This window comes from Pygocentrus nattereri, chromosome 16 (genome assembly GCF_015220715.1).
Source record: "Pygocentrus nattereri isolate fPygNat1 chromosome 16, fPygNat1.pri, whole genome shotgun sequence".
Classification (NCBI taxonomy): Eukaryota; Metazoa; Chordata; class Actinopteri; order Characiformes; family Serrasalmidae; genus Pygocentrus; species Pygocentrus nattereri.
In genome coordinates, this window is record NC_051226.1 from 12431225 (window position 1) to 12458324 (window position 27100).

Here is a 27100-nt window from a genome sequence, read left to right on the forward strand (position 1 = left end):
CTCTTTACTTTTTTTGAAAAAACCTCCAAAATGACTGTACATGAGAAGGAAAATACATACTTTCAATGTAAGTCAGTGGAACCAGACTTTTTTAAAAGCAATTTTGGGTCGTTTCTTTTGGTCCATGAAATTTACACACAATGTTAAGGACAACAGGCATTTTCAGATTAAAGATAAAATTTCAGATAAAAGTGAGGGTAATGTAAAATGAATTGCAACTGTTGGTGAATAAAACCTCACCTTTCCATAAAAATGAACTTCAGAAGGAAAAAAAGTACATTTTGAATGTTACTGCTTTAACAAGATGAAATAAAAATGTGAATTTTATTCAGAAATTCCTGTTGATGGCCAGGAAGAACATTCAAGAGAGCTTTTTGTTAGTTAATGATAAAAGGATTTAATTGCAAGTGATTTTGGACCATTTCTATTTGTCCATTCATCATGATTTTTTTAAAATTAAAATAAAAAATAAAAGGCAGCCATGTTCAACTGATATAGAAAAATTAAAATCATCGAAAATGAGTTTGTTTTTTTTTAATTTACTAAAGAAAAAAAATGAAATAACCAACCCAGTGCAGATGTCTACACAGACATCTGGAGAGAAAATAACATAAAACACGGACTTCATCTTTTAAACTTTAATATTTTTTTTCTTTTTTTCATGAAAGAACATCAAAGAACAATGCACAAATAACAGATGTCTTTTTCATTTCCTTAAAAATAGATGAAAATATGAGAGGACGATGCTGTCACTCGGTGACAGATGAAGGAGGAAAGAAAAAAAAGGCAAAGTACAGGCGAAAATTGCAAGGGTGTTGCCACTGACCTCTACCTCACCATAGCCAACTTTTAAAGAGGTCTGATATATTTTCTCACTCGTTTCAGTTTCAAATCAACATTTACACAATGTATACAACAGCCCACGAAAGGATGAAGGAAGGTATGAATACATAAGCAAGGGATAAAATTACATTTTTTACAAAAATAGATCCTTTTTCTTTTTTTTTCTGGTGTCATAATTAATTCTCAACATTTTCAAAGGTTCTGACTCTGTGGCATCTAAAGAAGTGATCGTGTCAGGGTCTACGCTTATCAAGCCAGGTTCTATTTTCATATATCCTATCCAATTTTTTCTTGAAGCCTGAACTCTTGGAGTCTGATTTAGACCACATTCATATGCTTTTCAGCAACTGATTGTTAGCTGCTATCCTGAAGATCCGATCAGGTTTTAAAAAGCAGGCGAGAACACTCTGCCTTTTTCGGTTCAGCTTCCAGGCCTGATACTCGCAGTTCTTGAGGTTTTCCGTCAGGATGATTATCAAACCGTGAAGGAGCTGGTGAGTGATCATATCTTAGGGCTTGGAGCTGCTGGTATTCTGCTCATTTCTCTGCTTTAGTTCATCAAAGCTGAACACAAAAGCTTCAGCAATTCAAACACTGAACCACTTCGGGTATCTCTGAATACTACACAGTGCAATTAGGCCTGTTTTTTTTTTTTTTTTTAATTAATTTTTTTAAGTAGGTTTTACCAAAGCACTTGGCGCTCTCTTTACTAATGTTGACTGGAAACATTTAAGGAAAAGGATTTGTTTTTATATACTTATTTATAAATATATACACATGTACATATAGACAAAATATAGCTTTATCTCATATATAAAGCATTTATGCATGTGTTCATCCTGTCAATCTTTAGTTCAGAGGACTCGTGTTTCCTGCAGGAGAGCTTCTTCATTGTTAGTGATTTTAAAAATCTGCATATGGCTTCAAGATCCCTGTGGTCTGACATTCCTCCATTTAAGACCAAGATCAGTTTAATCCACAAGCCTGAAAAATTGATAATTTATTACATCAGGGTGTAAATATTGAGAACTATAGCACTTCATGCATGTTCCTTGGGATTTCTGAGTTCTGTTGATGTTTCATCTGAGATGACATGTAGGCTACATCCCTCCTGCTTTAAGATTCATTTTATCAAGGCTGTCAAAATTTAGCCAGTCACCTGACAGCCTACTTTTCAGTCCTACTCATAAGAGCACCATTCATCTCTTCCAAATCAATGATAATGGGCCTCACAGCTATACATGCATTTTCAATTAATCATATTAACTGATCAGGTAATCATGTTATTGCTGATCATATCCAATCCCATGTCTGACTGAGGAAAAGAAAAAAAACCTTGATATTATGAAAAAAGTGCCTTTTTTCTGATTAAATACTTCAAGTAATGCTGCAATGCTGCATGTCCTCCACTAGGCGGAGCTCACAGCCCGCTCATAGCCTCCGCATTTTCACCGGTCACATCCTTCGCGCGTCTCTGCAAGCTACACTAAAGCCTCTCGTCAAAAGTCTTTGTACATACTATAGCCTGGCATTAACACCGGGGTACCAAAGCCCTGGTCCTGACAGGGCATTGTCCGAAGAAGAGAAAGGCAGGGCCAGCAGAAAGCTGCCTGGTTGGTGGGCTTTCAGGGCCAGGGCCGTAGGGCCACCCGGTTTGGTGTGCTGTACAGAATCTGTAAAACCATAGCAAACCTCACTGCGGGCAGTCTTTGGAAAGAATGCTAGATGCATAGTTAAGCAGCAGCAGCGCAGAAAAAAAGAAATAAAAATGCTGAATATGGGAACATTACATAGCTCAAGTAAGATATTTCACACTCAAAAAGAACAAAAAATGACACTTGGTTTGCCCAGAGAAGTGCAGATTGTGAACTTTCTTTGGTCCCCTTCCCCCTACAAAGCCAACAGCCAACTAACACCCTTGTTAACCAGGTTGGTTGAAGCTGGTTAAGGCCAGACTACTGCTATATGGAATAAAGAGGTTAAGTACTAAGCAAGAACATCCCCATAGCATCCCGCCAACTGCTAACTGACTGTTGAAGATGAGGGATCGGGGACCGACAACTGTGGAGTCTGGCCTAAGGAAATGAACGGGAGGTAATTGCACATTGTGAAAAAGAGATACCAATACTGAGTCTGGCAGTAACAACGTGTATGAATGAAAGAGCCATTCCAAAGCTAGGTTCTTGACTGTGAGGAACAGTCTGATTGCTGTTTTTGTTTTGAGGTGAACTGGTGTACCACAGGTACTCAGAGGTGGCACCTGACCTTTCAGATAATCTTTCCTGGCAGTCTAGACTAGAGCCCTCCTCTCCAACACAGTGAAAACGCTAAATGAATTAGTGAACAGAATCACTACGAAATGGATGAGGTTTGTTTCCACGTGCTTCTCTGCAGACTGAGGAGGGAGTCTAACTGTGCTCCGAGCACACAGATACAGTTGCAACAGTGGGACGGTATAGCTCAGATCGATCTCCTTAAGCAGTAGGCCCTGCAAACAACATTACAGAGTCAATAACACCAAGGCATTCAATAACATCCAGGCTTTGCTGCCAGTCAGATCCATAATTTTATAACCTAACAATGACTCCTGACAACTGACAGTTGTTGTGGAGCACTAGGCTCTTGACAGGAGGGAAAGCTCTTCATTGCCATCGTTGGTCCAACCTGGACTTCTTATATCTCATGACCCCTCAAACTGGACATTGATGAGGCCCCAGTGCTCCTTGTATTTGTAGAAGTAAACACAGCAGGAGTAATCTCCTAATCCAGAACAGTGCCGTCATCCAGTTCAACTCTCTGAAGGCCATTCCTGTGGTTCATTAGTGTCCCCGGGACTTCCAGTAAACCTTTTGTCAGAAGACTCTCCTTTGTTGTTGGTTTTCCTTCCTTATTTTTCCCATTTGACCACAAAGCGGATGGTTCGAAGTACTCCTGTCCTCTATTGTGTCAAGTTTATATATTTATATCTTTATACAAGGTATCAGAGCATGAGAGCCCATGAGCGTGTTGTGAAACGTTCAGTGGAGGGCAGCACTCTCCTGCCAATAGCGTCACAAGATCAGTCTCATCTGGGGAGGAAGGGGATGTCTGCCCCCCCAACCGCCTCCCAGGGCAACGGGAGGTCATGATGTCATTATGTCATTTGGTGGGGCGCCTCCAGCATCTCCATGAGGAAGGTGTCGATGGGCGTGTCCCCTATGAGCTTGAAAAAGAACAAGTGCTCCAGACACTTGAGTCCGATGGAGCGGAGCGCAGGCAGCCGCAGTAACAGCTTAGCAAACCTGAACACACACACACACACACACACACACAAACAAAGACACACAATCCCACAGTTAGGCAGAGCAACAAAAAGTCCTGCGCACTACACGGATAATTTGTTCTGGACACTTATAAGCACTTATCGCTCCTGTTATTGTTTTGAAAAGGCTTCCAGGAATACGGACTAGAGCAATGCACTTTATAGCAGCTCTAGATAAACAGCTGGGTCAATGTTTATTTCATTTAAGCCCTTAATTAGTAGGAAAACTGGATGTGTGTGGGGGGGATTTTTGTTCAGGGCAATCACTACTGTTTAAAACACACAGGTCCAGTTGATATGCTCTCAGAAAAAAACAGTAAGTAAGAGCAGGCCATAAACCAACATAAACAGATATTTCATGCAGCTAAACAGATTCAAGTAGAGCAAGCTTTTCAATCGAATGAATTTTTCACAGTCGTCAAATTCTTTTTGAGATTCACCCTGACAACTGATATTTAAAGTTTTGGGAATTACCAAAAAAGAAATAAATACAAAAACAAATGTTAATAGTTCTATTTACATTTCTTTTCCATCAAAAACAACAGTATGTATTATATTGTGAAATGTGAATATTATCACAGCCCTGATGTTTCGATTGGCTTGTTTGGGTCAAACAACCTAGAATTAGACTGAAATTGAGTTTTCTGCTACAACTGGCTCTTCTATCTGTTAGAATTCGCTCCATTTACACTGTTAGAAATAAAGGTTCTGTGCAGGTACATTCTTTATTCATCAGGGTACAAACAGTGTAAATGTTCCCTCAAAGGTACAGTAGTGGTTTTAAGGTTGTGTACCTTAAAAAAGTACAGGTGAAAAGTACATATTTATACCATTTCATGTCCTAATGTTTCAAATAGAACAATAAAATAAAAAGTCAGGAGACGAGATGGGGGGTGTGGAGTCGATACAACTTAAAACTCATTTTAATGGCTTTTGGTACAATTACGTTCCAGCACTTGTAATGGTTGTGAATGAATTGTTCACAATTGATATGTGCTGGTAACAAAAGTTACATTTTTTTTATTGTGTTCAAAATATTATACACCTTGCTCAAAGTCTGTTGTGTCGCTACGTAGGTGTCATTACCTTTAGTTAGGGAACATAATCGCACCATATTCTGTTGCAATTATTATTGTTTTTTAAGTTGCATTGCTTTCATACATACTTTTTATATCATTTTTCTGTAAAAAGGGGAAAGCGAATGTAATGTACCTGCTCGTTGAAGTTACACAATTTGACTTTAAGAACCATGATGTATATCTGATGGTACATTTAAAATGGCACACAAAAATGACCACTACAAAACCTTTTTGTTCTGACAGCGAGGATGGTGTCTTACGATATGCAGTCCTTATACTGCCTTCTGTCCAAAACTATCATAAATAATTTATATGGAAAACCAATTACATTTGCTGGAACATGTACGTTTTGCTAACCACTAACTTCAATGAACAAATATGATAATATGGTACTTGGAGAAAGACAAGTTTATCTTCAGCTAAACTATCACTGAAAGGCCTTGCAAATCACTCTGCTTTTGAGTATATGTGGATGGGGGCTTGAACTCAGCAGGTGACACTGTACCTGCCAGGCTGTTCGGGGTATTTCTGCTTGCAGTAGGCCTCCAGAGAGGCATACACTTTCTCCCTCAGAGCCTCCACCTCCCCTGGGTTTGACAGCCCTTTGGAGTCTGAAAGAGAGACATATTTTGCAACATTCTTAACACATTGGTGATGCTGGGTTTTGCAGACAGTCTCTCATGCCTAACAAATATGATCTGTCAATTAATAACTTCTTATTAACAGTAATGGTCAATGAGTAAGAAACTTTGCATACAGGAGGAAACTGCATGCATTCTTTGTAACTAGCAGTTACTATAACTATTACTGAAACACATATATACTATACCAGCATATGAACCACCTCAGCACAGCAAGTGATTAGCTATAACCAAGTTTATTATGGAACATGGCTACTCAGGTTTGCATCAGCCAAACACAAATGGCTGTTTGTTTGTTTTTAAGGAGACCTAGCATGAACTCCAAAATTTCACACTTATTTCGGGCTGCATAATTTGGACAACACACTGTATTGCAGTTATATTGCTACATATTACAACGTGCCATGCAATATGTTATAAACACATTGGGGAGCTAAAATGATTAATGTTGGATCACTTTGCCTTTAATTTTCAAACCACCTTACTGGAACATCTGCAGTGTTAGATGGCATTTTGTTTGTATATTGTAGCCTTCTTTAATATCAGTTTTGCAAATGTCATCGTGATACCAATTAAGAAGTGATGTACTGTGCAGCCCTGTTATCTGTTAAGATGGTCCTTAAAAAAGAGTGCAAAAGTGATCAAATTATCAATTGTTGATTATTGAAGTGAAAATATGGCAACACATCCTCTACAGGGTGAAAATTTTAATGGGCACAAGCAACATTTTTTCCCCAATATGTTAAATGTGGCCAATTACTAGAAATTGTGATGTGGAATTTTCCATATTTAACCATATTTAAATGTGATTCCCTGTAAAGGATGTATTGCTATGCTTGCCATTAGAAAATCTACAAAACACACTATTTGATTCGGGCGCCCAAACTTTTGCACAAGACTTTATACATGCAGACTTTCACAGCAGGTGGCACCATAACCAACCAGTGTTTCATGCACACCAGTCTAATGACATGAAGTAACATCAGAAATGTATGGATCATGCAAACTAAACTGAACATGAATGAATTCGTGCTTCACTACATTTAAAAGCAATCACGGAACACAGCAGTAGTCATAGCAACTGGCTTTGATGTTACTCATCACGTGGCTGTAATAACAGATGATGTATAAATTAAGACGGATGACAGAAACCTAGAGCATCTTTCATACTAGCCAAGCTTTTTCCCTCTGTTATTCCATCAAAAGAACCCTGATTATCCTTAACATCGGGAGCGGGTATGAACATGACATCATGGTGAAAACCCATGTAGCGTGAAAGCAGATTTAATGAAGTGTGTGACTTGCTCATTGTGCCTGTGCAGAGCTTAAAAAAGTGCTTATGAAAGTGTGTGGGAAGGGTGTGCGTGTGTGTGTGTGTGTGTGTGTGTGTGTGGGTGTGTGTGTGTGTGCTCGTGTGTGAATGTGTGGGTTTGAGCATGTGATGGCAAGCAAACACTAAACACAACTAGACAACCTGTGTGGCCTAAGGGAGAGACCTGCATGCTGAGATCACAGAGTTTTTAACATTAATGTGAGCAAATAATATATGCGAAAATAAGAAAAGTCTCATGAACGCATGTGGAAAAGCCTGAAGTGGCAGAAACATAAAGCAGAGTTCAAGCTACTAAACATTACCATTATATGCACATTATACAATACCAGCCAAAAGTTAGCAAATACCTGATTTACACATACAGTACAGTGCAAAAGTCAGATAAGTGTATTCATTTAGGTTATAAGCGATTTATAGTGCATCAGAATTTAAAGCATCTTGTATTACATTTTTCATTCTTTTCAATGTTTTGCTTTCAGTTTTTCAAAGAAATCTGAAGAAGTCACAGAAGTAGGTTGCATTTGTTGCTTCTCGCTTCTCGTGATCCAAGCAATACAAGTTACACATTCAGACTCTTGAGTCCACAAAACCTTAATCTCCATCTCAGATGTTCAGTTTGCAAATTCATTTTCAAATTTTCTTTCTTTTTTTGTCCATTTTTTCTCAGTAAAGGCTTCTTGACAGCTACACGTCCTTTCAGACACATACCGTTGAGCTGTCTTAATTTTCTGAACTCATGCTTTGGAAATCTATTCTTTTTAAACTTGTTTTTCTTTGATTGTCCCCTTCCAAATCTGAGCTAAGCAGAAATGTTTCTTGAAATGTTCATACCATATTAATGGCTGTTTTGAGTGGAAATTAATTAGAAAAACTGTATACATATAATAGGAATGTATTCTTTTATTTCAAAAACAACTTTTTAAAATGTTGAAATGCGCTTGTTCAAATCTGTTATAAAAGCACTCAGGTGGCTCCTCATAAAGAGAATGATCAAAAGTCTGCAGTGCTGCTTCAAGGCAAGGGGAGGCTAGTTTGAAGAACCTAAAACAGTTTTGAGTAGACACTACATAATTCAGTCTGTACTGTTTCATATTTCTGATGTCTTCGCTTTTATTCTAAAAAAGTGGAAAACATCAGAAAATTTGGCAGACCTTTTTACGATATTTTGACTGGTACTATATATAGTGGAGATTGCCTGAACGCAACAAAATTTACAGAACTTTAAGAAATACTACAACAGAACAATTCCAGTGAATTTGTGAGTGAGTGAATCTCAGTGCCTCTGCTGTGCTCGCAGCTCAATCAATCTGTGTGGAGCGGTCCTTGGAGAGCTCCTAATTGGTAGAATGGGGGCAGTAATTCTGTCTGACTCTGAGGAGAACAGCAGAGGCACAGAGGAGTGGGCTGACCGTGGAGAACGGCTCCGTGTGCTGGCTTTGTCAGCTGGGCTGGGACTGTGGCTCATTAAAGAAGCGGTAATGAGCCGTATGCCAGCAGACTGAGATAGCTCTGTCCGCTGGACTACTGTATCCACGGTAACCGCTGTGAGTAGTATGTAGTGGAAAGTGTCTGTTTGCTTTTGGAGGAGTATGAGTCATTATGGCACAGAGCCTCTAATCTGCAGATCTAAACAAGAGGACTCTTAGTCTAATACACTTCATTAAGAAGAAAATCAAATTCGGACATCAAACCACCCCCAACGCCTGCTCAAACTCACCCACAGTCAGTTTGGTTTGGATGACTATGATATGTTGCAAGAGGAGGCAGATTAAATGAATATGCATGCTTTTGTCAACATAATCTCTTTCTGCTATATCTGAAGCATTCAGTAGCAACTGCCCGCCGGCTTCCATATAATACTACATGAAGTATATTATGAGTGTTATGTTTGTTTCTTAGTGCAGGAAAATTATTGTCAGTGGTAATAAACTGTATGCTACAGATACAGGAGATTAGTTGGCGTATTCCTTTAAGGAGTGGGTCAAAAATGCTTACCTGGATTAAAAAGCACTATGGCCCGCAGGCAGCCCAGCTCAGTTTTATCCATCTGCATGTCCCTCATCTTCGACACCAACTCCGTGAGCACCCTACAGGAAAGAGCAGACGCAGTCTTACACAGTGTTACACAGACACAAACTCTATATTTACTACAATTTATTAACCATTTACCTCATACCAATGTGGTATTTTTATTTGCTTAATTGAAGAACAGCAGTGAAAAGAAGGCAAAGTGTTCACAAAATATTATTGAGTATTTCCTGAAAAATGACTACAAAAAAATACTACAATATATGTGATGGTAGTGATGCAAGTGGGAGAAGAGGACACTAGATCACTATCTCAAAAAACTTTAATTTGGCTTGGCAAAGCCAGCTACTGACACCCCCAAGTTAAAAGAGCTGCAAAACTGGGTTTTTAAAGTTACTGTATTTGCTAGGGTTTTACTATGAAGTTGCTATGGTATTGCATTGAAATATGCTATAAACAAACTTGCCATATCCTGCTTTGCCTTAAAAAAAAATGTGCTGGAACGAATGCTGTGCGAACACCATAAGTACAAGTTAAACAGAAATCTCACTTTGCAAAATTCCCCACAGCGCTTGTTCCGGATAGTGGTCAGTTTTTCAAAAATATTGACATATTAATTCATTTAGTTTGGGTTCCCCAGAGATAACACATGAGCAAGTAGATCAGATGTGGATGTTTTTGTTGTTCTGATAAGCGCACTTCAGCCTTTTTCAACCTAATCACTATCAGCAACAGCTGTAGCATCACCATGGACAATCATTTCAACACATCTACTACACCACCTGCCCACTGACGTCTATTGTAAGTGTCAATGGGTCTTCTGTTTTTTTTTCCAAAGTAAGAGGAAATTAATGCCCATAATAATCAAGCACAGGCTACAGATGCACCAAAGAGGGATTGGGTCGAAAGCGCTGAAGTATCTCTTTAGGTTTGTCTGTCAGTGATAATGAACTAATGCAACAAACAGTTTTACCAAGGGAGGCGCCATTACTTCACTGCAGTGATGTAAACATCTCAGATACTTAGTGGTGAGAATTACATCATGCCCCCTGTTAGGAAAGCTGAAGTCTCTGCAGAAAAGGCTGGCCAGTGAGTGACCAGGTCAGTCACTGTTCACCAGGGCAAAGCAAGCTCATTCCCACTCTTAACTCACTGTAATTCAATTTGCCTTCTGGAACAAAGAGAGTGGGGAAAAAAAACCCTCAGCGCAGCGTTTAAGTGAACCATCCACTTCATTTGTGCCACTTGCGGAGGAGCCGATAAAGAAACATTATCAGCGCTGTGCATCTTAATGTGGAGCTGTGGTAATGCAGAGATGTAATCCATCCTTTGAGAGGAGCTGGCTGTATGGTAATGAGTGGAACTTGCTCTAGGCTTTACTGAAGAGCTCCTCACTTTACCACCAATCAGGTTACCAAGCATTAGGGAACCAGTTCGCATTGCAGACTTTGTTTGTCTGTTTACCAGTGGCACTGACCTATCTGATTGTGATGGGCTGATATATTTTTATTGCCTGATTAGACTGGGATTGAGTGGGTGCTGTGACAAACACATTTTCTCTGTTGTTCAATAGTTCCTTATGCTTCTGCACGATACTGACGAAACAACTATTGTTATTATATTGCCACATGCCATAAATGTGACGTGCCTTGTGTTAAAAACACACTGGTCTGCATTGCTTTGGCTGAAACTATTTGTATTTGTTGGATCTTGTGAATGCCCTGATTCGTCCCAGCACGATAAACATCAAAGAAATGCATTTTGTTAGAGAGCTTATTTGCATACTGCAGCCAAAATGACTCAAATTATTAACAAATGATGTAGCATCCAGCACTCCATACATAAAAAAAAATATGACTTTCAAATGATTACAATAATAAATCCTGATCACATAATTTTGTGTAGTTAATTGTGATTAAATACCTTTGTCTAATTTGCTCAAATTATAATATTATAATTATAATATAAAAATTCACAGCAGAGCATTTTCTTATATCTGTAATAGATATACTGCACAGCACTGCACATATAACAATTGCGGCTGTTGATTAAAATAATTTATCACTTTTTTGTGTAGTTAATGGTATTACTATTGCTTTTTCATTACTCTGACAGCTCTGATAAAATGTATATAAACCATCATCAGAATGGTTCACAACGTGAGAAGAAAGGAAAAACAGGGGTTAAAGTTGTTGCGCGAGTCTTCCTTTTTGCCGCCACTGTTCTAGTGAACACATCAGGGTGAATATAGGCATTTATAGTGGGCATGTACTTTGTTGCAGTCCACAGGCACGGAGGCTCTGCTGCCCCGCCGCTTCCACAAATGACACACGAATGGATTTCCGCTTGCATTTTCTGTCTGAGCAGCCCTCAACTTCTGCGTGACCTGTGTCGCCCTCATGTGTGAATATTTAATTAATATGGATGTTAATCGATAAAAGAGCTCCCTCTTCACGCTCCTGTCTCTCTCTCTTTCTCCCTTTCTGTACTGTACTTGCAGAAATGTCAAGGTTCTTCTTCTGCCCTTGCCATGAAAATGTACAGTTCAGCTGTGCCCTTGTGCTGTCACACTGAAAAAGACCCAGAACTTCACCAGACAGCATCACTTCATTGCCGAATATCCAAAATTATGATGATGTTGCTGCACATATTTACTGTTAAAGGAGATTTCTGTTTATTTTGCTAAATTTCTCAACAACTGAGATATAATTCATGTCAAATCTGGCCATTTAATTTACTATCCAAAATGTCCACTACTTTTCCATGTACCTTCCTCTCTGCCATGAATTTTTTTTTAAAAGTACATCATGCCAAACCCTCTCTAAACTACTCTAAAACATCATGGCACTGTATTTGTAATGGCTTTCTATGACGTAGCATTAAACACTTGGGACGTCTGGTTACTATCGCCACTGCTCTGAACACCAAACGGCTCAAGAATTACTTTTCCTGTGTCTTAACAATTTTATAATGCAGATATATTGAAAAGGGAATACATAATCATTTCTGGAAGTAAAAAATGCATGTCTGCAATTTTTCATTTTTATTCAAAAGAATCACATTTGCATTTAAACTCTGCAAGTACTATTGTTTTATTGTTATGTTTTAGATGGAAAAAAATGGTTAAATTCTTGAACTGTCCAGTGGAAAAATGGCCAATCATGAATTGTTTCTTTTCTGTGGTATTTAGGAGGCTAAGCTCTCACCAATAGCTCTCCTACTGGTTAGGACTCCAGGAGCTCAGAAGAAGAGCTAACATATTAGATCAGCTATCAACATAATTAGCAAGTGACAATTAGATTTTTTATAGGTGGGACCAATGTTGTGAGATGAAAACATTATCCTGGTTTTCTGGGTGTCCTAGGCACATCACTGATTGTTCTTTATGTCAGAGTTCTTTAGTGAAACTTTAGTCACTGTGAACCTGCTACAAGATAAAATACATGGTAATATGTCTGACACAAGCTTCCAGTAAAACATGGAATGTCTTTTAAGAGCTTCAAATGTCCACGTTTAATTTAGAATTGCCAAAGAACGTTCTGAATCGCCATTAATTTAGTGTTAACAAACGAAGAGAATCCCACAGGGCTGCAAGTAGAAGTCAGCATTATCATAGTGGCAAGTTTTTTAACTGTTTTGACCAGGTTTTGACATTTATGTCCCTAATCTCTGACCTGTCGAATATGGCTCCCACTCCTGCGCTGTGGGCACTGTTCCTGTGCACGTGGAGCCCCGTAGCTAGGAGAATGCCATCCTTCACGGCTATAGAGCGGTGCGAGAATGATGCGATGAGCAGCTCATTCCAGCCTGACAAAGACAGCAGCAGAAAGATGGAATTTACACAAAGGCCAAAAAACATGACTTTAAAGGGGCAAATAAAAAGCAGCAAGGTGGCTGATGAGTGACAGGGTTCCTTTAACTAGTCTGCCTGGCAACTACAGCCCTGTACAACCCCCATATTACCCTATAGAATAGTGCTGGGAAAAGGCTGGGGAAAATGCTTTCATCTGTGAGACAGCAAAACTAAAGAGGTTATTTATAGAAAACCTGCTAGCTGTGAGAGAACACCCTCTGCACTGCTATGAGCTGTTCCTGAGAAGAGCAGCATCACCCAGCTAATACAAGAGGCCAAGCAGGCACGGTGCACAATGAAGGGTCTTTAAACAGCATCGGTTTACTTAACATTCAGAAAGAACACAGAGCTGTGGTGAAAGGAGGATTGGAACAATATGCTTCTGTTTGTTTCAACACTGCAGAACTGATCAAGTCTTGCGGAAGAAAATGGAATTTGACCACTCTGTTCTAAAGCATCCTTGCGTATGAGAAAGATGTTATATGACTGAAAATGAAAAACTAGTCCATTAGTCGTAACATAGCCACTAGTCTGCGATCGTGGCTCCTAAAAACTAATCATGACTTATGGGCTTCTGTAAGGCTACATTCAGCAAAGTATATAGGATACAAACTGTGATTAGGCTTTTTAAATAAAAGATGACATTATTTGACACTCATAACAATGAATTTGTGTAAATTACAATTAACACCACCTATTCTGCTATTTTCGAATCAATTACCTTCAAAAAGGAAAGAGCACACACATTTAAAAGTCTTTTTCTGATATCCTGAATTACAACAATATAACATATGGCAAGTATATCCTATCTCACCAGTCTTCTTATATGGCAAGCTAAACAAATGACTAGGCAATTACTTTTTGTAGCATCATAACAAAATCATATATATATATATATATATATGTGTCTACCTGCTCGCAGTAAGATGACCTGGTCATCCAGGGGCAGTTCAGAGAAGTGTGGGATCCTTTTGGCCCACTCCACCAGAGTAAAGAGCTGTTTGTCTGCTGCCTGACAGATATTAGTGACTGGATCATTGGGCTGCAGGGAGAGAGACGAGAGTAAATCAGTGTCCAGCACAAAGGTAAATACAGAAACAGAAAAACACAGAGACAACAAACCACATTCTATTTACACTGTCAACCAATTATTAATCACACTACTGTCGACACAACCTCCACTGACACATAACACAGCTGGCTGTGCAGTAACACTAACCCTGCGCTATGCGCTGACAGCCTGATCCATGACCTGAGCTCTGTATGGAGCTCCTGAGTGTTTTGTATGCGTGTCTGTTTTGGGGGGGTGGGATGGGGTTGGGGCACAACTCCATGCATTAGGGGTGTAAAACTGCATCTAAAGGAGGCAATTCAACTACGGACATTTTGGAATGATTATAATTGATGCTAATAATATTCAGGTATGTGACTTTCTGACTAAAATACAATTGTCAAAATACAATTTAAAAGAAATTTTGTTTTTACTGTCTGTATTCCACTACAGTGTAAATAGTTTCTCCAGTTGAATCTGTTATCTGTGTATTCATCTTATTTTTAAAAATAATAAAAATTATATCAAAATCATAGTGAAATTTGACATTTCATGATGCACTAAATCAGGCACACACAATCAAAATCAAACTGAATGATGTCAGAGATTTACACCCCTGGGACCTTACTTATAAACCAATCACACACATATTTGACCTCAAAGGGCCCATATCATGGAAAAACTAATTGTCCATGCCTTTTTGAAATAAAAGAGTTTAATGTGTATCACTTTGCACTGCTTCTGAGTGAGGCGCAATATAGGGCTAATCACAACAGAAGTCATTTACATGCATCAGTTCTAAATGAAAACCAGTTCTAAAACCAGCCTGTTTAAATCTAAAAATGTTATAATTGAAGCAGCTTGTAAGCACATATGCTACAGCAGAGATTAACAAAGTGATTAACAGAGTAAAACGGTTTTGGTGACAGTTTGTCAGAGTGGGTGTGTGTGGAGCCTGGAGGGTAGCAGATCTCTGCAGTCCGACCCTGACACCACTTCGGCGCTCCCATACACTCGGGCTGGTGAGTAATCCCCTTCGAGCGGGAGTGAACAGGAAGGCAAAACAAATAGTGTTTCTGCCCCGGGACGCTCAGGAAATACCTGCAGAGACGCAGCGTTAAAAACACACCCTGATCAGGCAGGCATTTCCTGCAGGAAGCTCCAGCGGACAGAAAGCTGTTTGACACTCTCTCCAAGTCACACACTCGCTCTGTCAAAAAGAGCCCTCACAGCACTCAGAGCAGGAAAACACTTCACTCTACACACATCAATTCATCCACACTGAGAATCTACACAATGGACTATTAGCTAAAGGTGTGAAATCTCTGGCCTCACAATGACATAATTCTGAATATGATTCTTTAGGAAATGATTCAGTGCATCCTGAAATCTCAGTTATCACAATGATTTGATACGTGATTAGATTGGGGTCAGGTATTTTATTTAACAATCGAGAAATATTTTTAACAATATACTGAAGATGTAAATGCACCTAGAAAATAGTTATATTTTTTAAAAGTAGTGTACAGCACCGATACAGCAGTTTCTCTTCTTACATCTGCATAGTCAAGGTGTTTTTAAAAATATTTCTAAACTGTACCAAAATACGCTGAATATGCAAATATAATGAGAGGAACTACATATATACAGATTTGGACAGAACCCTTTAAAAAGTAGTAATGGCTAAACTGAATACACTGTCCTCAATGTATTCAGCAACACATCTCCTTACAATATACAGAAATCTCAGAAAGGCATGTTAGAAAACCCTTTTTTCACTTCACACTGTTTCTCACTGTTACTGGTTTTCAGCTTTCTTTATGTAATTATTCTGTTGATACATTTCATGAAACATTTACTTATAATTTATATGAACTTCTAAAACTACCCAACTTTTTTGTCTTGCACTGCTTGCGTCAGTCTTCTGCTGCTCCCACAGTCCAGTCCAGCATGACACACATACTACGCTTATCACTAACAAACATGGTTTATTAGTCTACTCAGGCTTTAGCAGTTCAGTGATTGTATAAAAGCCATTAATGAGCATGTTTGCTACATGCAGTGCACTGATACTAAAATAGTTAATAAAAAAGGACTGACAGTGTTTCTTTTGAAGATTTTAGATTTGTTTTATTTGGTTGGTAAGTATTCTAAATGTATTCTCCCACAAATGTAAAAAATAACTGTACTCTGAATACTGACTTAACAAAAGTCAGTTTGTTATTCCCAATACTATATTCCCAATACTTGTATTCTGTTACATCCCAACCCTGCTTACACAGTGGTGAAATAGTGAAGACATCAATAATACAGACATATTTCAGTATTATGCAGGCTTATGACCAAAACAGTCATATTTCCTTTAATAATTCCTAAAACTTACAAATAGGTAGAGCTAAACTGCTGTAGGATGAATAGGTGGATATATTTAACTGCTGTTTTTAAATGTAACATAACAAAAACAAACAACAAAGAATTGCAATGGCTGTTTCTGAAGCTAAATTCCTCTACATGAACTGCAATTCATTGGGCGCACTTTAAAGTGTCAGTTCTTACATATTATGTCAAAATAAATAAGTTTTGGCCTCCATGATCTGCGCCCTTTAAAACAGATAAAATACCACAACTTTTATGAAAAGGAATCACATTTTGGACCAAACTAATGAGCCAATCAATCAATTATAATTGACTAGAAAATTGCAAAACTGATGCAGTTCATTATTTACATGTTCATACCACTAGATGCAGTCATGGTAGTAGTGTATTGCATGGAACAGATAAGGCTGTCTTTTTAAACTGACAGACAGTGAAGGATGTTTGTATGGAGGGTTTTCCCCTTACACCCCCCATGGCTGCGCCTCTATTAGCATGTCTCCCCACACAGCGTCCTGCCACAGACGGCGATGGCCCACAAACAAGCAAAATGAAAAACGTTCACAGAAACCTCACACTGGGCGCCAAGTGAGCCGTAAACAGGGGAAATACAGAGCTCTTGTTTTGTTTCTGAAGACGAAAGAGAGAGTCAGTGGAGTCAGAGAGCGAGAGAGAAAGCGAGGAGCACCTGGAGCTACATATATGTGTAGAGCTAATAGAATCTGAGTGTCAATATGCCACTGTTGTGTCAAGAGAGGTCAGAGCGAATGCACCACATGATAAAACTGTGGTAACAAAATAAATAATTAAATAAAAGAAGGAAAAAACAGCCTTGACTTAAGCTGTTTATTCTAAAAACGTAAAGAAGCTATTTCTATTTTTATACATCATTTGAAGATGCTGAACTTTACATTGTATGAACATTTCATGCTAAATGGACCAACAGAAACTCTCTTTACATTAACTTACATTAGCAGTAAATAATGAATAATGGTTTTGCCCTCTGTAAAGTTGGCATTTTTTTAGATGCTTATTTTTCTTTGGACAGTGACAATATGTCGTCTCTGTACTGCTGGAAGTCACCCTGTAAAGCCTGAAATAATCATTGAAAAGTCCAAGATTTCACAGTTTTTCTGACCACATCATATGTCTGGGTATTAATGTCACATGTACAGGCTCAAAAGTAGGTCTGGCGTGATGTTTAGGTCTTTAGTGGAAGTGGTAGCAGAAATGGCCACAACCTGCAACTCAAACTTGCACAAGATCCTTTCAGATCACTCACTCACACAAATAAGTCCCACTTTCCGTGAACCCATCCATTCATAACAACAACAAATAACTAAGTGCAAAGAAACTTTGCTCAAATCCCAGTTTTAAAAAATCCTAGGAATCAATACAATGATCTTCTGGATGTTCCTGCATTCCAGCATGCAGATTCCCTCGAGTGACTTCAGGCCTAAGCACAGAAAGCTCATGCCAATACTCTTCCCCTCCACTGAGCCATCGTCTTCAAGCGTTCACTCAATACCCTGTTTAAAACTTCAGCTCATCAGCTCACAGCTGCAGCAGATCAAAGGCAAGAGAGGGAGATACCGAAACTGCCAGACAAAGCCATCTATTCACCAACTCCTGCGTGGTATTTTACGGGTATTAAAAGTATACTGCGCAAAAGTCTCAGGCAACTAAGATAATTGGTTAAACTATTTATCGTAGTGCTTGTGGCACTACAAACATTGACATTAGAATGAATACATATAAACATAAATGCAGCAAAACAAGAATTCAAGTAAACAGAAGTAAAATAAATTTTGCACAGTCTTTTTATTGGTTTGCAATAAGCACTAAACACTCATCACTGCTCAAAGCTTTCAGGTGTTTAAACCAACTTTAGTCCAAAAGACCTTCAATATAATCGATTAACAGTTTAAAAAAGAAAATAATCACACCATTATTTAGGTAAAACTTGCACTTCACACATGGACATTTATAGATTCAGAGTACTACCAAATATTTATTTTTGCAGGTATTTTTTCTTACTTAATTGAAACGTACCAGTGACGATTCAGTTCAAAGAAGGCAAGGTGACCTCAAACTTCTGACAGGCAGCATAACTTATGAATATTTCTGTATGAGATTAGGGACATGCAGATGACTCCTCTCAGCGCAACAGCCTTCTGCTGTGTTTCTTCTCAAATGTATAAACAAACAGATAATTCATGCACAATGCAGCAATACAAATAAAAAACAGAGCGGTAACAGAGCGCCTCCACCGATTCCTCTCAAAAGAATACAACTCCCAGAGTTCTAGTTAAACACAGCAATACTCATGAATGATACATGGCTCTCTTAGCCATGTTTACCCTGACCTCATTTCTCTCCCAGCCCGGATGGGTGTAGCGACAGAGAGAGGCGAGTGACAGGCGGTGGGGCGGCACTCGGGGCTTCCCACTGGTCTGGGCCCCAGCAGGCCAAAGGTCTGCCCTTTATCACACTCAACATGCCTCAACTACACCATGCTAAAGGTAGAGATTCCAAAGGACCAGATCTATGATACACTCTGTTCTTCAATGGTTCTTTAGTAAAGAAAATGGTTCCATATAGAACCATGAACACTCAAAGAATAATTGGCATGATTAAAGAGTTCTTTGAGTCATAAATTAGTTCTTTAGATCGAAGAAAAAACGAGCTCTAGATGATTGTTTTCCAAAAAGGTTCTATATAGCACCATAAAGGGCTCTTCTATTGTAACAAGCTTGTATAATAACAATAGCAGAACCCTTATTGGTGCTATATAGAACCCTTTTCATTCTCCATCAATCTGAGGAACAGTTTCACAAGGCAAAGAACCCTTTAATCAAGCAAGGTGTTCTTTGAGTGTTCAGGGTTCTTTATAGAACTGTTTTCTTTACCATTGTTTAGACCAGGGGTCAGCAACCCAAATGTTAAGAAAAAACATTTTGTCCTTTCAACAGGAATCAAATCACCTTGGGAGCCACAGCATTTTATGTCCATTTTACCCTCTTGGCTGTAAGTATGTCTCAGTATGTGCTGATAGTAGAGGCTAAAAATCTAATATAATCACAAATGCAGACTTACTTTGCTCTGCTTTAACCTTTAGCTCAGCGATAGATGCTTTTCTCACATTTCCAGCAGGAAGCTTTTCCACAAAGGTAGAACAGTTTCTTGTAAAAGGTCTCTCAAAATTTGAGGCTGAAGTCATCTTCTTACAGCTTCTTGTTTGAATTTTCCAGTTCTTCCTTAAATGGTACCTGAGCCGCCAGAATGTAACTGAAACTCGAACAAGAGGCTCGTGAACAAGAAGCTGACTTGAGCTTTGTGACTTTTTAGTGTTTGACATTTCTCACTGCAGATTAAACGAATCAGGAACCAGCCGAGAACTTATAAATGCAAATAAATCCATCCAAATTCTCCAAATTATTGTCTTACATTTCGCTTTGTCTTTTCATTAGCTAGTAACTAGACCACTGTGTTGGTATGGTGACCAGAAGTCTCTGCGCCAACCTTCAGGGTTAAAGGGTGAATAAGCAGTTCTACATTAACTCCAGCGTTTAAGAGCATTTATTGTTAGAACTTCGTTCGAATGGGTAGGTAATCTATATTATCCACAGAGCTTCAGTGTTATTACCTCATCTGTGAGTAGTGAAGAACAATATCACAGTATCTTCAAAATATAACACAGTATTACAGAATTAGATTATATTAAACTTAAATGAAATAATTATAGTGGAATTCTATGAACAGCCTGTTTAGATTGGTCTGATCTGCATCTTAAAGGGCACATATTACAGAAAACTGAATTCTGATTGCCCTGCGATGGACTGGCGACCTGTCCAGGGTGTATCCTGCCTTCCGCCCAATAACTGCTGGGATAGGCTCCAGCACTCCCCCGCGACCCTGACGGAGAAGTGGCTTGGAAAATGGATGGATGGATGAATTCTGTTGTAGTAAGTGAACACATACGCTTTCAAAGCATATGCTTCACTCCCCAGTTCATACCAATTCAGCCAATCCAGTGAATTGAGTAGTTGTTTTTGTGATGTCACAAAAAACAGTTTATTTGCATATATGAGCTTATCTTAATGCATGTTTGCAACCCCCACATTAAGGTTATAAGGGAAGTTTGATACCAGACTGCTTTTTGAGTGATGTACAGTACAGGCCAATCAGAACAAAGATCATTTACATATTTCAGTCTTATAGGGGCAGGAACAAAAACAGCCTGTTCACTGCTGTGGGTTTAGACATGGTTATTTAAACATATATTGTGACTGTTTTTGGTCATAAAACCACACACATTTCATACACAGACTTCAGGGGGGAAAAAGACATGGGTCATTTTACACCAAAGGGAATCTTAGACGGTACTGTAACCAGAAAGAATCCAGATTCATTGAAAGAAAGCTTTCTGTTTATTTAGTATTCAGCTCTTTCCAAATTACACACAATGAGGTTAATGAATCTTTATGTATCAAATGAATCTTTATCTATCAAAACTGTGAACAGCATGGCAGTATAGACAATACATAGCCCAGCAGTGAGCTATAGCTGTGAGCAGAATGTGGCTGATATGTCTGAAAATGGCCAATGCTGATTTCCCTGCTCTCCCTCTCTAAGTGTGTTGGAGTGAGAGGGGCTGCAATGCAGCTGGCCGCATGATTTGTTTGTGAGACTCCCCCCAGGGTAGTGGTGATGGCCACGATTTTGGATTTGAGGAGACGCTTTGAATGGTCTCTTCATGACCATCGCAAAACAAGTGCTGTTTTTTTTCCAGACGAATCGAAAGCATTCCGTCTGCATTATTCACGGCCGATCCTCATCCCTCCCTCTCACAGAAACGCCTCGCTTGCATATTGTTCTATGAAATTTTCATAACTAGAGGAGAGGAGACGAAAGATGTTTTAATTTTTCATACTCTGCTTAAACTGCATTACAGTTGCGTGACAACAAGGAAGAAAAAGGGTGTGTGTGTCTGTGGCCGAGACGGCATGGAGACGAGAGGGGCCTGTGTGAGCTTTTGTGGGAAACCCCCTGAAAACAGCACTTCTCAGCCAAATAAGTGCACTGAAAACAATGAGATGATGCATAAACAACCATCAGTTAACTGACTAAACTGACAATAAATCCTGAAAATAATGAAATCAAAATGTGAAAAGATGATTAACAGAGATTGGAGGAGGAAGAGAACTAGAGTGGGGGAGGGGCAGAGAGATAAAAGAAATTGAAGAGAAAGACAGACAGAGAGAGAGAGAGAGAGAGAGAGAGAGAGAGAGAGAGAGAGAGAGAGAGAGAGTGAGAGTAAGAGGGAAAGTGAGAAAGAATGAATGAAAGAAGCAGGAGATGGACAACGAGGGAGAAAGACAGTGGAAGCCTAAGAAAGAGAAGAGAGAGAGCAAGAGAGAAAGAGAGAAAGAAAGAAACAAAGCAGAAATAGATAGAGAGAACAAGAGGGAAAGAGAGATGGAGGAACAAGAGAGGCAAAGAGAGAGAGAGAGGGACAGAGAAATAAATAATGAATAAAGAAAGAAAGAATAAAAGAAAGAAAGAAAGAACAACAGGGGAGAGAGATGGAAGCCTAAGAGAGAGAAGAGAGAGGCAAAGAGAAAAAGAATGAAAGAAACAAAGCAGAAAGGGATAGAGAGAATGAAAGAGAGATGGAAGAGTAAGACAGAAGCTAGAGAGAGGGAGAAAGAAAGAAAGAATACAGAAGAGAGATGGAAGCTTAAGAGAGAGAAGAGAAAGAGAGTGAGAGAGGGAGTTGAGGGTTAGAGGACAGAAAGAGATAGATGGAGAGAGATGGAAAAGGAAGAGAGAGGAGAAAAAGAGAGTGAGAGATGTATGAGCAAATGTGAGAGGGAGAGGGAGAGAGAATGATAGTGAGGAAAAAAGAAGGAGAGAGAGAGAGAGAGAGAGAGAGAGAGAGGGAGGGAGGGAGCGTGACTGGCTCTGAGCGTTTTTCTCAGTCCGGTCCTCGTGTGTCTGGAGGCATGTTACTAACGCCTGTTTAACTCCTGTTCTAGGTCACCATGAGATAAACACACGTTATTCAGCTCGGCCAAACCCCAGCCATTAGGGTGCTATGACGGCTCATTCAGGGGCTGCACTGTGGGCTGAGGCCCTGTGATTAATTAGTGAACGGGGCAGCGACTCCGAAAAGACCCTGGATGGAGGGGACGAGCCAGAGACAGCAGGAGGGGAGAGAGAGAGTGGGAGAGTTGGAGCAAGGGAGAAGGAGTCAATGCCTCTGCCTGCTCCCCAAGAGGACAAAGCTCATTCCAGCTCATCAAGCGCTGCTTTCTTTAACACAGCTCATAGTTTAGTTTTCATTTACATATTTCAGTCTGAGCCAAATTCTTTACAATGTTTGTGTGCTGGGGCTGTGACAATTAGGCAACTAAGTCCGTTAGTGGTCAGCTATGATGATCATGGAAAAACGTCGCATTTAATTAAAAACAAAGACACTAAGCTTCTATGATGTAGATACAGCACACTCATAGATTATACTATCAGTATATTCTGACAGATTGTAGAACACAGCAGGGAGTTTTGGGGGCGATATGGCTTCTTAGTTTTAATTACACAAGAAAAAAATCATCTTTGCTTTGAGATGCTGTGATGGGCAAACTGAGAGGAAACTACAGAAGGCATAATGGCTTGATTTGTTGACTAATCATCAAATAATAGTCAATCTTTCAGAATCAATTACAGAAATCAGTCAAATAATTATTGCAAATAGGAGGCATCATGGTTTGATTTTTCAACTAATCAAATAATTGTGGGAATCAGCTAAATAATCAGTTGTAAAACAGAAGGTATAGTGGTTTGATTAGTCAACTATACAAATAATTGCTAAAAATAACCATAGAAAATTGATAAAATAACTGTAAAAAAGCATACTGGTTAGATTCGTAGATTCAATTAATAATAGTCAATCCTACTGAAATGATTATGGACTTCTTTCAAATAATTAATTCTAGAAACAGACTGCATAATGGTTTGATTATTTGATATTACAGAGTCAGTCAGTTATAGAAATGAATTAAACGAACAATCTTGGGGCAGAAGGCATACTGGTTTGCTTAGTCGATTAATTTAAGAATAGTCTGTATTATAGATTCACTTACAGAAACTGAACAAATAATCTACTACTAACTAGTAATTAGTTGTGGCCATGTTGCTGGGGGGAAGTGTACAGGAGTGCGCACCCTACTGGAGTATTCAGAACAGACAGAGAGAGAGAGAGAGAGAGAGAGAGAGAGAGTGCTTTCTAGTGTCAGCCTGGCAGCTTCTCCCAGGAGGCTCTCTCTGCTTCCCCTAACATCACCCCTTCCAGCCCAGACAACCTCATCTGCCCAAAATAAACCCCATTTACTCGCATAACCGTCACCCTCACTTCCAGGACATTCTCTCTACGCTCTACAGCAGTCCCAAAAGAAGCACTCAGCCCCTGCCCCCCCACACCTCTCACCACTCCTCTATCTCCTGAAAACACTCTCTTACCGTAAAAGTACTACATGTACTCATTTTGATGTGAGAGAGGGAAAAAAATGCTCCTCCAATACCACAGGACAGACGGAAGCTGTGTGATTTTGTTTTGTGCTCCATATATTATTTCATAACAACTATAGGCTGAATAAGGTTTGTAGCATATTGGAAGAAATCACAATCAAATAAGCATTGCATCACTGTACATTACTAGTGTTAACTTGGGGCTAACATATTAGCTTGTGGCCAGAGAGTTAAACTATTTCTGGGCTTTCTTGTGCGTCAGCTTCAGAAGAGACGTCCTTCTGGGATGATGGCCATGCAGACCGAGTTGATGCATTGTGCGGCGTATGGTCTGAGCACTGACAGGCTGATCTCCCACTTCTTCAACCTCTGCAGCAATGCTGACAGCACTCATGCATCTATTTTTTGAAGATATAATATGCTGAACATGTGCACTCAATTTCTTTGGTCGACCTTGACAAGGCCTGTTCGGAGTGGAACCAGTCCTGGAAAACCACTGTATGACCTTGGCCACCATGCTAGGTCAGTTTCAGGGTGTGAGCAATCTTCTTATAGGAGAACAACAATTCTATTTCTCACATCCTCAGAGAGTTCTTTGCCATGAGGTGCCATGTTGAATATCCAGTGGCCAGTGTGAGAGAATTGTACCCAGAACACCAAATTTAACAGCCCTGCTCCCCATTCACACTGACTACTTTAAGTTATATCTGTTTCTTTTCCATAGTGTTGTCCCATGAAAAGATATAATAGAATATTTGCAGAAATGTGAGGGGTGTAGTCATTTTTGTGAGATACTATGTATATATATATGTGTGTGTGTGTGTGTGTGTGTGTGTGTGTGTGTGTGTGTGATATAAATTCCAAATTTTGCGTGACACAAATAAAAATATATAGACCACAACTAAAAAAGCTCACATTGTTAGGATAGTAATTTGAGCTAACATTAGCATGATGGCATGTTTGTTGCTGTCATTTCCAAACTTACAGCAACATAGTCCAGCTTTGTAGTGTAGCATTTTAAACTGGAAATGTTCTGTAAATCTTGTCCAATCAGGCAGCAGTTGCTATGCAGGTTTTCATCTCTCGTTCAGCCAGTGCTCCTGTGAGAGCCAGCATTACAGGTGCTTGTTCATCACAGTGACTAATCAGTGTCTCTGCTGTACTGATACAGGTGGAGCAGGCAGACACAGGTGAAGCTCTGCTACAGCTTGCATAATGATCTTCATCACAGACTGCCATATTAGTCTGAATGCACACAATCACCTGCTGTTTCACTTCTCTTTGAAAACGGAATAAACGGAGCACACAGTCTGGACGCATAGCTCTGAAAACGGGCCCAAGTCAAAAAGGAAGAATACTAACAAGCACTTTGTGGATCCTGCTTTCAGTTAACTGTGATGCTGCCATTGTGGAGCTCACATAACAAGTCACTACAAAGACAGAGGAGTGCAGTAGATCTACCTAATTGAGGGGATATCAGAGACAGTGATATGGAGAGACTGAGCCTCAGAGACAGATGTATATTGACAGTGTAGACTTCACAACAGTGATAATGGCCTCAAATTTCAAGTTTCTCAGAAGTGTGACATATTGAAAATCTCTGAAGACTCACATGGATTGAAGAAAGCCAGCCCAAGTCAGATTCCATACATAGATAAAGTAACATGGGAAGACAGAACACAGCTAGGCAAGCAGGGGTGACAAATTATTGTACAGCTAGAGTTGAGAGCAGTTTGAAGATTTCCAAACACCATAACTAAATCCATAATCTGTGCTGTGATGAATCAGGCGTTTGCGTAGACATATCACTAGAGAGATGGCAAGATATCGCATTTTTTCTTTTCTAATACTAATACTGAAATCTTGAATACAGGCTCACACAGATGTGATAGCTTTTTTTAAAAAAATACAGTCCACAGTCCAAAGACATGCAGTCAGGTTGATTGGACATGCTAAATTGCCCCTAGGTGTGAGTGTGAGTGACTGTCTATGTCTGTCTGTCTGCCCTGTGATGGACTGGTGACCTGTCCAGGGTGTATCCTGCCTTCCGCCTGATGACTGCTGGGATAGGCTCCAGCACACCCCGCGACCCTGACGGAGAAGTGGCTTAGAAAATGGATGGATGGATGCTTTAACGCCCAAGTTGCACAAACATCTAAGCCAGGGGTCGGCAACCCAGATGTTAAGAAGAGCCATTTGTCTTTTCAACAAAAATCATACCACCTTGGGAGTCACAGCATTTTATGTCTATTTTACCATGTTGCCTGTAAATGTGTCTCAGTATGTGCTAATGTTCTAGTATAGACTAAAAGTATAATATAAATGGAAACCCAGATTTACTTTGCTCTGTTTTAAGTTTTAGCTCGCCTATAGCTGCTTTTCTCACACCTCTGGCAGGAAACTTTTGCGCAAAAGTGGAATAGTTTCTTGTAAAATGTCTCTCAAAATTAATTTTTTATGAGGCTTAAGGCACCTTAAAGGGTACCTGAGGCTCCAGAATGTAATGTTAACTACTGCACTATTTAAGGCAGTAAAAGAGATGCATGTTGCTAATCCCTGGTCTAAGCATTAGCTCTGTTGTCAGGAGACTGTGAGTTCAATTCCCCTGTGATGCCACAGCCATCTATGCCTGGAAGTACAAAATTTCTGGGTAGATTTTTTAACAGAATCTAAACAATTTTTTAGCCTCCAATATTGCATCTACATTTTCAGCTGGTACCAGCCTGATACTAATACTCAATCTGTGCCATTTCTGGAAACATGATAGCATAGCTGGCCCTGCTCTCTCTGGGTTTGTGACCAACAAGGGTGTCTGTTAACTGATGTAACAGAATTAGCAGTTAGTGTTCATGTTGCATTAGTGTCTTGAAGGAAAAACACGCTAGACTTCACCTTCCCAGCTTGTTGGCATTGTGTGATTGGGGACACTTAATTAGTAGGAATTGGCAACAACTAAATTGGGAAGAATTTAACCCCTAATGCTGTGTTCACATATTGCTATTGAAAATATCACCTTATTATGTCTCATACTACTGTTTGACCCACACTGCTCTACAGGTTATTAGTCAAAA

General features: G+C 39.4%; 1 protein-coding gene across 5 annotated transcripts in view; it reads right to left on the reverse strand.

Annotated features, from left to right (window-relative positions):
* Window positions 1–623: 623 nt before the first annotated feature.
* The window catches only part of rxraa (retinoid X receptor, alpha a), a 173441-nt gene continuing 146964 nt past the window's right edge, over window positions 624–27100 (reverse strand). For 3 of the 5 annotated variants that reach the window (XM_017715542.2, XM_017715562.2, XM_037546208.1), the window contains 5 exons: window positions 13991–14120; window positions 12900–13032; window positions 9193–9284; window positions 5729–5834; window positions 3977–4124 (listed from right to left, as the gene is read on the reverse strand). In XM_017715542.2, coding sequence (XP_017571031.1) covers window positions 3977–4124; window positions 5729–5834; window positions 9193–9284; window positions 12900–13032; window positions 13991–14120 — 609 coding nt within the window. Of the gene's footprint in view, window positions 4125–5728; window positions 5835–9192; window positions 9285–12899; window positions 13033–13990; window positions 14121–27100 lie in introns of all 5 variants that reach the window. The other 2 variants (XM_017715533.2, XM_037546207.1) reach the window with 1 other exon arrangement.